Here is a 12944-nt window from a genome sequence, read left to right on the forward strand (position 1 = left end):
CTTGTTCATATTTCCTGAAGCCAAACCCCACAGAATCTCAACTCCATCCACGCATTAAGGAAATTATCAACGACTTCATGAACAACTGAAAAAAGAATTCCAATAATTCAATTTTCTATATAGATTCTAGCCATCATCCTTTCTTGTTTCACTGTACTCAAGGCCTGGTGTATTTAGTTTATTTTCTCAGGTAAAAAACCAATGTTCTTGTGTGTGTGCACACTTATTTACCTGCATGAGGCTGTTGGCTAATTTTATTTGAATAATATTTTGAGGAGGAGATCTTCGGAACATTTATTTGTCTCCATGTTTCAGGAAAACCAGATTGTGTAGCATTAACTCAGCTCACACAAGACAACAAAGAATATCATAACTATAGGAAAAACTTCAGTGGAAGTTCCAACCACTTTTCAATAAGGCCGTTTTCTATTTTCAACTGTTTCTTGCAGTTAAGAGATTTGTACAAACTCTAGTGAATTATCTAACGAAAAGCAACTTATGCTGGCAGTGCATAATTTTGAAAAATGACTTGAAAAGAGAGCGAACCTGGCTGTGCCATGGAGCCCCACCGGCCCACATGTTTCAAAGGCTGTAACACTCATCAAACTCCCCAGGCTTTTTTTTTGCCGGGGCGGAAAAAGGAGAGGATCTTAGGGCATCACATGGCACATGGGAAGCTGTGTGACCGAGCTGTTAAACTCCAGTTGTAACAAAGAGCAGAACATTGCCCGGTTCTCAAGGGATTTGCATGTACGCAGAACTTGTGTGTGGGAGCGACCTCAGTGCTGACCCGCTCTGCTCCCACTGAGGAACTACAGGAGAAGCACGACTGGCATTTCGGGCTGCGGCTTCTGCAGCTTCTGACAGGAAGTCAAGCGCTTCCTGGCCCCGCAGCTCGGCGGAGCGCCGGCCTTGCGGAGCCTTTTGCGGAGCCTGCCTGGGGCGAGGGGCGAGGGGCGGCGGGCAGACCCCGGCCCGGCGTGAGGGCCCGGCCGCGCCCATGGCGGACAGGCGGACGAGCAGGTACCGCGCGGGGAGGCGGGCCCGCCGCTGCCGCTCCGCCCCCTCCTCCTGCGCCTCCTCCTCCCGCCTCAGGTTTGTCATCGTGTCGCCGGCACGGCACGGAGGAGGAGGAGGAAGAGGAGGAGGGATGAGGAAGCCGCTGCTGCCTTTGCATCCGTGACGGAGGCCTGGAGAACCCGGGCTTGGGACGGCCCCTTTCCCACCGCCGGCGCACAGGCGCTGCTCGCCCGGGGGAAGGGCCAGGAGGAGGAGGACGGCGGTGCTGTGTGTGAGAGAGCGTGGAGATGAGCTCAGCTCTGTGCCCTGGGGCCGTGTGAGGAGCCCCGGCTCGCTCCCGGCCTCCCTCGCCGCCGCCATGGCTCAGTCCCCCGTGCAGGCGGGGCTGCCGGGGATGCAGGTGAGCAGCGGCCCAGGGCAGGCACGGACACGCACCTCGGACCGGGGCGGGCGTGAAGGGAGGGATTCCCGGGGCTGGGGGGACAGCGAGAGGGGAGAAAGCGCTTCTTGGCCTTGGCTCGGCCGCGGAGGCTGGGCTGGGGGCAGAGGAGCGAGATGGAGACGAAACGCGCTGTCAGCGCTTGGCGTGGTGCCCAGCGATGTCCCCCCGCGCGGTGGATCCCTGCCTGCCCCTCCTGCCCCTGCCTGCCCCTGCCTCCCCCTGCCTCCCCCTGCCTGCCCCTGCCTGCCCCTGCCTCCCCCTGCCTCCCCCTGCCTGCCCCTGCCTCCCCCTGCCTGCCCCTGCCTCCCCCTGCCTCCCCCTGCCTGCCCCTGCCTCCCCCTGCCTCCCCCTGCCTGCCCCTGCCTGCCCCTGCCTGCCCCTGCCTCCCCCTGCCTCCCCCTGCCTCCCCCTGCCTCCCCCTGCCTGCCCCTCCTGCCCCTGCCTGCCCCTCCTGCCCCTGCCTGCCCCTCCTGCCCCTGCCTGCCCCTGCCTGCCCCTGCCTCCCCTGGCCGCCCCTGCCTGCCCCTCCTGCCCCTGCCTGCCCCTGCCTGCCCCTGCCTGCCCCTGCCTGCCCCTCCTGCCCCTCCTGCCCCTGCCTGCCCCTGCCTGCCCCTGCCTCCCCTGCCTCCCCTGCCTGCCCCTGCCTCCCCTGCCTCCCCTGCCTCCCCTGCCTGCCCCTGCCTGCCCCTGCCTGCCCCTGCCTCCCCTGCCTCCCCTGCCTGCCCCTGCCTCCCCTGCCTGCCCCTGCCTGCCCCTGCCTCCCCTGCCTCCCCTGCCTCCCCTGCCTGCCCCTGCCTCCCCTGCCTCCCCTGCCTCCCCTGCCTCCCCTGCCTGCCCCTGCCTGCCCCTGCCTGCCCCTGCCTCCCCTGCCTCCCCTGCCTCCCCTGCCTCCCCTGCCTCCCCTGCCTGCCCCTGCCTCCCCTGCCTGCCCCTGCCTGCCCCTGCCTGCCCCTGCCTGCCCCTGCCTGCCCCTGCCTCCCCTGCCTGCCCCTGCCTGCCCCTGCCTGCCCCTCCTGCCCCTGCCTGCCCCTGCCTCCCTCCATCCGTCCCCGGCGGCCGCTCTGTCGCTGCGGGCGTGTGGCCCCCTCCCCCGGCCGGGAGTTCTGCTCCCTGTTTCAATTCCTGAAGCGAACCGCGTCTCAGTGGGCGATTTTCGGCCCCGTTAATTTGAGGTGGGTAGGGAAAGCATAGGCAAACCAGTCCGTACAAGCGGGGCCTGGAAATGTTGACCTTCAGCGCTTGCTGCAGTGCCCGTGTCTGTGCTGCTGCTCTGAAGTGGGTGCTGGAGGATCGTGTTTGGCTGCTCTGTTTGATTCCGGGAGTTGGTCAGCTGCTGTTGTTATACGGTGGAATTTGCTCATTCTGTGTCTAAACTCTATATATGAAATAACTAGTGCGGTTTTGTGCCGTCTGAGCTGGCTTCCCCCTCCCCCCCGTTTTTCTTGGTTTAAATGGAAACTGCTGGCAGGAAAACATTAAGGTCATTGATATCTGTGTGTTGTTATTCTAATATTTTCCACATCTGATTAGAAACTTTCTTTCCCTTATCTCCAAAGGAACAACTTATGTGTGAAATGTAAGAGTTTCAGTTTGTCTCTTCGATTGAAAGTGTTTGTGCATCATTTGGTTTAAGTATTGATTTGTCGTGGTTTGTTTTATTGTGAGTCAAGGATCTAAGTCATGATTCTCTTTTCTTTGCAAAATCTGAGTATTTGAATTGAAAATGTTACGTGCTTGGGCATAGCACGAATTATATGCTCATACATAGTACTGGATGCCCCGTAGCCTACGGAGGCCCACTCTCTGAGCTAATTAATTTATTGCCGTGTAGGTCCTGCTGTTGAGAGTTCAAGTTCACCTTCCAAATATGAGCAGTTTGCTGATTGCAAGAGATAGAGAAATGACGGTTTCTTGATGGACTATGAATACTGTTTGGCCTTTTTTAATTTCTTTGAGACATATTAGAACCAAGACAACTACCTACTTTGAGACAGAATGTATAACACTTTAACATTTAAAAGCCAGATTTGTAGCTGCTTGGAAGTGAGAGAATGAAGATTTTTCCATCAGTATGCATGTACTGATGATGTATGTCACTGCATCATCTGAGGACCTGTGCTTTTCATTGACTTGATGTATTATTTAGTTTGTAGTACTGTTAGCTGTACTAAATGGGTGGATCTTCAGGGTTCTTGTAAGTGCATGTAATTTGGGACTTGGCTTCAAGAAGTTTTATTCAAAATGATATTATTTTTCTCATGATTTTTATTCTATTACTATAAGAGTTGCTCAAGTTTCATAGTCTAAAAAAAATCCCCAGGACACCAAACTAGAGATCTGCTGATAGGTAGAGGCATAAAGTCTGTGAGCAATGTGAATGCTGCTCACTAATTTTCTGTGCCTAGTTCAAGATGTCTATATCCATTTCCATTCTGTCAGAATATATAGCGGTTTTATAGCGGTCAGTTCTCAATACACGATTCTCTTTGAATTTACTTCCAAATAAAAGTTCAAAGAGTTAAGTACATACAATGTATAACATCTGCTTAGGTAACAAAAAGATTTGGAACTTTTCATTGTGTAGAAGAGAGGAATAAAGCTTAGTTCTCTGAGTTATAATTAAATTGCCTAAATCATGGGACTCTCTTCTTTTTCTGTAGTGTGATCCCTCCTCCCCACCTACCAGCTTCTGCCACAAACGGTGGAAGCAGTGTCAGTGACAAGTTATGCAGCTTTCTCCGACATTCTTTGCTGTACTTACACAAGAGAGCAGCCATTGTGCTTGTGTGAGCAGAGTAACTCCTTGACCCCAAAAAATCACTTGGAGGAACATCACTTATTAATGCTGTTTGGCTGAGCATGGTAGTGTCAGTAGAGCAGAGGAATGAAGGATTAATATATTTCTCCCTGAACAAGATGTCTGATCGATGGTTGAAGAGTGATGCATAAAAAGTGAGTGGGTGCAGAGAGAGCCAAAGGAATGAAAAGCTGTGGAGGAAATGTAGGATGGTGCTGGAAGGTTGTCAAAACCTGAGATTTGCTGTCTGCTGCACAGTGGGCATGTTGTAACCTGAATAAAAACAGAGTTGCGTTTTGACCTAAATTTCTGTATGCGCAATTTAAGTTTGGACTCGAAGTTTTTGCTGTTGTTGTTTCAAGGGCTCTGTGTAGATACGAGTTTGAGTGTGCGGGGTGAAGCTGCATCATTACTAAACTGAGGGTGTGTTGTCGTGCTTCTTCATGCCTTATGGAAGTGGCCTGGGGAGAGTGCGTGTTTGCTTGTAAATGTGTGAGATTCCTGCAAGGCTGGCTCGGAGTAAGTGTATGTGACCTTGATTTTCAGACTGGCCTGCATTTCAAGGCTGTGCTAAGCTTCTGGAGCTTCTTTATGGAAGCTGTATTTTAAATAATCAAATACTGTGTTTATAAATTTATCGTAATAAATTCCTGTGGTGCTTTTAAAATTTCATCGTCTTTAAGACAAGCCTCTTCTATGTTATAAACCTCTTTTTTATCTTCCTCCCTTTTCAGGTTGTTGGGGTGGTTTTTTTTGTTTTTGGTTTTTTTGGTAGCAATAACAGTGTGTTTATGCTGTAAGTTATTTTTATTCGTTCTTTATTGTATTTTCAATTCAAGAGCTACAGGTTCTTCATGCAAAATGTAAATAAGCATTGACATCAAGCTGTCTTGCTTCAAGAAATGCTAGAAGTTTAACTAAATTTAAGCGGGAACTTGACAAATGAGCAGAAAAGTTTAACTATAAAGACACCATTTCTGGCTCAGAAAGTGTCTGAAGTGTCAGTTTGCTGGAAGGGTGTTTTGGGAAATACTGCTGTTTACTTGTCTATTTTTCCACTGTTCCCAAGATGTTCACTTTTGACTGTTGTAGAAGTGTCCTGGCCTAGAGGATCCTTTGTTCTCATCAGGCATGGCTGTTCTTTGGTAGTTGCACACTATGGGTGTTACTGTCTCCCTTACTGTAACTCATTCTCCTTTTGTAATAAACCGTTTTAACTACTTCCTGTGTGAGCTCTGTGTTTGGTAGCTGCAAAATATTCTGTTACTAAATCAAAAGCACTGTGGAAAAGGCTACTTTGCTTCTCTTGCTTTTCATTTGCAGCTTCTGTGTAGGAGATTAGCTTCCTTTTTTTTTTTTTTTTTTTTTTTTTTTTTTTTTTTTTTTTTTTTTGAGAGAGAGAGTTTGTGCTCACTGTTACTGTTTATGTTACAGTTTGACAAATACTTTGCAGTAACTTACAGCATTTAAATACTGGACAGGAGCGTTATGATCTTGGCTAATCAGTTTTAAAATATTCTGAATACAAATGTCATGGTTCTGTGACATATTACAAGCTCAGTCCTTGGGTGCCAGGACAGAAGGGTTTTAATTGGTGAAAATGAAGAGAGCTTCTTCTCACTCTGTTGTCAAAGGCTGTTTCAGGGCTGTATGGAACTGTTTGAGAGGAGTCAGGAAAACTTATTTCCATTGGGTGACCTTCCAGAACAGGTAAATAGATACAGTTATGGTGACTGTGTTTTTCAGGATCCTCATAGATGACGAGTCAGACTGGCCCTGTGTTGTGGCAAGTTTCATGTACCAGTTTCATGTTTGGGTAAGGTCCCCTCTTGGCCAGCTGGCATCTTTGTTCCCCAGAGAGACAAAAGGCTACTGATGTAGCAAGCACATTTAAATATCTGGCCTTGTGCTGTGAGTGGTGTACAAGGCTCTGATGTCAGCTTTTATATAGTGGCATCTTTTGTGTTTCTGAAGTAGAAAATTTAAGTATTTATCTTGATGCAGTTTGAAAATTTGCTTAAATTCTTCTCGTATGCCCTTTCTTGGGTGTGGGGTAGAAAGGGGAATAAAGGATGTACAAAACACTGATGGACAAGGTCAACAAGGCATCTAATATAAATTAATAATAATATGAAATACTGCATCCGTCCTATAATAATTTGGTCCCTGCTATACAAAAAAGATGTGGACAGCTGGAGAAGGTTGAGAGAAGGGCCACAAAGATGACTGGAGGATTGGGAAGTGTTTCACATGGGAAAGGGCTGAGAGAGCTGCATGTGTTTAGCCTTGAGAAAGGATGGCCCAGGATGGAGACCTTATCACCATGTTCCAGTATTTAAAAGGTGTCTACAGAGAAGATGGAGACTCCCTTTTTACTAGGAATCACATGGAAAAATGCGGGGTAAGAGGTACAAGTTACCCCTGGGAAGGATTCTGACTGGACACAAGAGGAAAATTTTTCACAATTAGGACAATCAGCCACTGGAATAATCTTCTTGGGGAAGTAGAGGATAAAAGAGTCCCCAACACTGGACTCTTAAGACTTGCCCAGACAGAATGCTGGGCTACCTTGTCTAGACTGTGCTTTTGCCAGGAAAAAGGTCGGACCAGATTTCCCTTGAGTTCCATTCCAACCTGGTATCCTGTGATTCTGTGATTGAATTTGATCTGGTCATTGCTTTTGTGATGATACATCTTTTGTGGAGTACTGTTTAATTCAGCAGTGTTCTGTGTGCCCACAAGTAATAATTTGTGTGGACACAGCTATATAACCAAAACTGTTTTTACTTGTATACTCTTTGTTGATCTGGGTAAGTTTCCGTGTGCATGTATGCACAAATGTCAGGCTGTGCTGCTTAGAAAGTACCTCTAGTCTAAACAATACTGAGTAACCATAATCCCAAGCTTTTATCCAATACACTAGATCCATAAGAAAGTATTCTTATTCAATATGTTTAAACCTATCAGCAATAGTTATGCACGGAAACCAGGTATATAAAGAACGAAAATGGCAAAACCAAAGAATACTAACTAGAATACTTAGTTCTCTTAGTATAGAACTAAGAGCCTTCTGCAGTGTAACTTCATAAAAAAGCGAGGCTTGAATCAGGAGAATTTATTGTATTCTTGGTTGCTTTGCTTGGCAGCTTCTTGAGACAGACATCTGGGTTTTCTGTCAGGTACAATGGGTGCAAGACGAGTCCCCCCTCAAATTATGGGATTGCTGTAGAACCTAAAATTTGCTATTTTCCTTATTTTTCCCAAGTAGTATTAATGCAACATAACTTTATATTAGCCTCTATTAGCATTCTTTATTCAGATATTTGTCATAATTTTGGGGTTCCCCCTAAAGAGCTACTACTTTAATTTTCTTTTTATCAGTAGCTTAACTAATGAAGAGTGATTTTTACAGAGTTTTGCTTTTTAGCAAGCGAAAAACTGAGATGTTATTCTAAAACTGTTTTGGGGAGTTTTTCCTTAGTTGTCTTTCTCTTGGTGTCTAAAATACATCTTGTGTTTCACTGCCATATTGTACCTACTGTTGATACTTGTGTGCTGTTTTCACTGTGTGCCCAAGGCATTGGAGGGATTTTGAGTTGCAGTAATTTACAGTTTAGAAGTGTAATGGATGGAAGGGAGGGAGTCAGGTACAGGTTATGAATTTTTTAGTGATGGTGCACTAAAAACTGAGAAACTTCAGAAACTAGGAATAAATTCCAATTAAATATGCTTTCTGGAATCAGGCTACAGTTGGGTAACCATTCATTTTGGTGTTAAACTCATAGGGTTGTACACTAAGCAGCTTTCTGAATGAAAAATGTCAGAAAACTTCAGACTGATTTGTGCAGGGGACATTACACCCAGAAAATGGTATTGGTTAATTAGAAATCTGTAAGTATGCTTTGTATATTTGTGTTACTGATAAAGAATCACATATTTTGTATTCTGAATCTAAGATAAGTGCACCTTACTTAAAAATAAGTGGAAATAGAGTTATACAATGGCTGAGGAATACTTTTATGACAGGCTAACTTTAGGCAACTTTTTTATTCCTGCTGGAAATGTGCTTACACCATGTTTCGAACTAAGTAGGAATCAGAACAAGAGAGTTGAACTGTGTGAGAAATATGAGTATTAATAGGCCACAGTGATTCATGCTAAATGTTTGAGATGCAAGGTTTAAAGCTTTATTTTTTGCTTCCTCTCTCACCTGTTTCCAACCCATGGAAGTTTCACAGCAGAGTTTATGGCAGTTTTTCCTTTTTCTTGATAGGTAAAGTATTGCTATTGCTAAACCTCTGTATTTTTGGTATATTGTATTTCTTCCAGAAAAAAGCAATTTCCTTATGGTAACATCTGTCTGAATTGAATAATTATAGTGTTGGAGATGGAAAGTGAGAAATATGGAATGTGTATGAAGGAATAAAAGAGAACAATTGTGTGTTACTTTTTATCATTTACAAATTCTCAGCGAAAGAGGTGGACCGTGGTTCTACACCTAGTTATTACAGATGAATGCTTTCATTCTAGTCTTTGTACCTCTCAGTCAATGTTTTGCTGATTAGTTTTCTTAAAATAAAAATCAGTTGTTGTTTTTCATGGTAATTATAAGATGGCTATGGTAGTTTGTCTCATTTTACTTCCTTATTGATAAATAAGACTGAGAGATGGTTCAAATTTGATTCTGTTTTAAGGCTTCTTAAAAATGTCTTTTTTCTTTGTTTAGATAAAAGTCACAGACTATAAATCCAAATACTTGATTATGTTTTGTCTTTATGGGTTAGTTGGCTGCTCTTTGAAAGTATGGGTAGGGATGGATACAATGGAACCATTGAACAGTTTATAATCTGCCTATTGCCTCTGTTATATTTCAATTTGTCAACAACTGCAGGAAATAATTTTGTGTGCTGTATCCCTTCATATATGGTGTATATATCTTGCTGAGAGCAAGAACTTGTGAGCTTCTGAGAAAGCTGAAATGCTGGTAGTAAATGTCGAGGCTTCTCCTTCCTGGAGGTAGTTTTTTCCCCTGATACAAAACCATCTCACATGAGTGTTTTGGGGAGTTGGTGGTTGCCTTTTTCTTTTTTATTTCTTGGTCATGGGTTTGTTTATTTCCTGCCCCCTGCCTTAGTAGCCCAAGTTTGTGGGAGGGCTGCGTGATTAGAATTTGTGTAATTCACCCAAATTTTTGTATCTCTACTACTGCCCCCTGTGTTGCTAATTTTGTGGGGATCAATATAAAAAAGGGAGCTGCTTAATACTGGTCTATGTCAAGGTGAAGAGACTTTAAATAGTTTTTGAAAGATTGCAAGTCATGATCTAGGGAAACCTTTGCAGTGCCTTCTTGAAATGGGCAGCTGTGTGAAGGAGAATGACATCAACTGTGCCTGTTTTTCACTTTGGCTTTAGGCTCAAAGTTCTCTGAGTATGCGGGAAAATTTCCTCTATGAATTTCTCTGGCAGATTTCCATTCTCTGGTTTGCCCAAAGAAAAAATAAAAGAATTTATGTGCAGCAGTGATGTCTCATTTCTGAAGAAATTGGAAATTAGTGCAGTAAATTTAGCAGCAAAACTGATTATTGCTGTGATAGGAAGTGTATCACAGAATAGCTGAGATTGTAAGGGACCTGTGGAGCACATCGAGTCCACCTCCAGCTCAAAGTAGAGTCATCAGATTGCTCAGGACCACATCCAGCCTAGTTTTGAATACCTCAAAGGATCCACAACCTGCCTGGGCAGCCCTAATCTACACTGAGGTTATCCTTACATTAAGAAAGGCTGGGGTTTTGCCTTTGTGGTTTTATTGTGTTTCATGTTGTTTTCTTTTTTTTTTTTTTCCTCTTTTATTTTTGGAAGTTTAGATGACGTTTCCTATATCTCAATTTCTGGCCATTCCATCTTGTCCTTCTGTTGGACACCACTGAGAAGAGTCTGGCCCTGTGTTCTTTACTCCTTTCTGTCAGGAATTCACACACAATAAGATTTCCAGCTCCCCAGGCTTCTCTTTTCCAAGCTAAGCAATCCCCAGAAATCTCCGAACCTCTTCAAATTATCATATTTTGGACTCAGTCTGGATAGGGAATGAGAACTGGACTGACAAATTGGAAGTTGATTTGGTGAAATGAAAAGTATACAAAATGTGGTATTAAAAGATGATTATCTTTTTCAAAGACCTGCGTAGAGAAATTACAGATCTGCAAATAAAATCAGTTGCATAGTTAAGCTTAAGAACTTGAATTATGGAGATGCTTTATAATTCTTGTAAGTTAAAGAGAAATATTTTTAATGCTTTTCTACGATAACTGGAATAACTCTTCATAAAAAGAGGTTAGAAATAAGAACTGGAGTGAGATGTGGAAAAAGACGCTAAGCTGTATCTTCTCAAAATGGTTATGGATAAAATTGGATCTAACTAGTTTGAATTACAGTTTGAACATTTTCTATTGAGCTTTAAGGGACAGTTAGTGTGGATGAGAATTGGGGATTCATAAAAATAAATATGTTGCAAGATGTGTGTACTCCTGGCTATGAGGAGAGTACTGCAGAGGTAGTGTCAGAGTGGGTGATACTGCTGGTTTCTCCAGGACTGTTCTCAACAGTTGCTGACCTTTGCATAGAAAAAGGCAATGCCTGAAAAAGATGAGATTTAAAGGCACCTGTTACACGTGAGAGGCAGTGCTGAAGAGCTGTACAACCCTGGGGACTGGAATTACTAAACAAAACAGCGTAAAACGCAGCTTGTCATAAGTATGAGTATTACAAAGAGCCTTTGCAAAAGTCTGGGAGCTCATTAGTTGGAAGTGCAGAGCATTAGGAAGAAGTGATTTGATTTAGTTGGTTGCAGCTGAGTTTGAGCCATGAGGCCAAATTGAACAAATAGGACCTGAGAATGTATTGGACTATTTTTAAGCTGTAGAAGTAGGCAACAGTGTTGTTAGGTACTAAGAAGAGTTAATTTTAAATGGAGTATGTTTTTCTGGCTGATTAAGGTCAAAAGTAATGAATCCAATGTGGAACAAGTACAGAGAGATTACTCAAATTATTGTATGAATAGTGGCTTTGCTTATGGTGAAAAGGACTTTGTTCTGCATGGCTGAACAAGCTGGACAGTGAGACGAGATGGTTGCAGTTTGTGTTCAGAAGTGTGAAAACCATTTGAAATAAAAAGCAAAATAATTCAAGTGTCTGTGGAAATTGAATGTTCTGGAATTGTTCAATCTGAATGCTCCATAATTTGTTTTTTATTTGTTGCAGTATGTGTTCTGTGACAAGCTTTAAAAAAAATATTGTAGTGGTAGAGATCTAGTTCTTTGTCAAGGTGATGAGCTTTACCCATTTGCAGCAGATACTGATGTTCTAATCTGTGGTTTCTAGCGATATTTGGTGTGCTCCATTACATGAAGGTTCTTTTATCAGTTCCCGTTATTTTAATATTAGTAGGAATAAACTCTATATGCTTAGTAAAAGTTTGCAAAGAATTGAGTCAGCAAAACCATAGTGGCAGTATCTGTGGAAGTAATTTCCTCTATGTAGTTGTGTAGAGAGAACATTTATAAAGCTGTTTGTTTATTTTGTCTCTGTTGGAAGTATTTACAAAACCAAGCACAAACAAATTTGGCAAGAATCCTTTCCAGATGAGATCTTGGAAAAATGGGTGGGAATTGGCCACTCGTGCTCTCAGATTCAAGCAGTTCATTATGTATCTGGAGGCCTGATCTCTATATTTTTGAAAGACAGCTGGTCATTAAAGAGACCAACTCTTAGTTTTTGCAAAAAACAAGGTTGCCAGTAGTTTAAGGCTCTCATTTCAAACACCTGGTGTTCTGAGAAGAAAACTGAGACCTTCTTACAGAGCAAGAGTGCATTTGTTTGTTTTGAAACAACTTACCTTTTTCGAAACTACCTCCTGTTGTTCAGAGGAAAATTCAGGAACAGCATTTTAGAACAAATGAATGAATTTACGAAAGTTGTGAACTGGGAAGGAAAGGTTGGTTTGTTTGTTTAATAATTAGTCAATTCACAGGAAACTTCTGAAATAACATTATTATTGATAATGATTTTGATCCCATTAAGTCCTGTTGTTATTGAACAATTAGCATTTCAAAATGGCTGCAAAATTTTGATTATAAAAAAATCAAATGTACAGTTGTTCCCTTCTTTTTGGGTCTTCCAGGAACAGTTATCTTCTTTGCTTTTCTGTAATTGTTAATTCTCTTATAAAACTGCCAGCCTAACACTAGAATCCCAAGAGCCTGACACTGTAAAAAAGAAACGGTGAGGTTCCTGAAAGTGTCTGAAGACTTCGATGTTGTGAAACAAGGGCTTTAATATATGTCATAGATTGTTAAGGGGAAAGGGGAAAATAGGGGGTGTATACATACAGCTAGCAGAACTTAAGAAAGCTGCTGTCAGGTACCTCTTGCATTTTCTCCACATGAACAACTGCAGTGCACTGCAACTGAGCAGTGCTGGCTTTTTAGTCTCAGGAGGTGAAACATGGAATTTTTTAGGCAGCTGCAACTGGGATCGGTATGTGGCTTACCCAGATGCCTTTGTATGAATGTAATGCTCAGATTCCTGTGGCTAGTGAATGAAGCTAGAAGGCTTGTGTGGCTGGATTAGGTGTGCACAGCTCTCTACAGCACATCATCTCAAATTCCAACACAGAATGTATGGAAGCTT

General features: G+C 43.4%; 1 protein-coding gene across 1 annotated transcript in view; it reads left to right on the plus strand.

The window, feature by feature from the left end:
* Nucleotides 1-1085: 1085 nt before the first annotated feature.
* The window catches only part of STK24 (serine/threonine kinase 24), a 53219-nt gene continuing 41360 nt past the window's right edge, over nucleotides 1086-12944 (plus strand). The window contains exon 1 of the mRNA XM_083884770.1: nucleotides 1086-1420. Within this exon, the coding sequence (XP_083740896.1) occupies nucleotides 1379-1420 (42 nt within the window). The 5' untranslated portion in view covers nucleotides 1086-1378. The remainder of the gene's footprint in view (nucleotides 1421-12944) is intronic.

The sequence above is a fragment of the Zosterops lateralis genome (assembly GCF_965231275.1).
Source record: "Zosterops lateralis genome assembly, chromosome: 2".
Taxonomy (NCBI): domain Eukaryota; kingdom Metazoa; phylum Chordata; class Aves; order Passeriformes; family Zosteropidae; genus Zosterops; species Zosterops lateralis.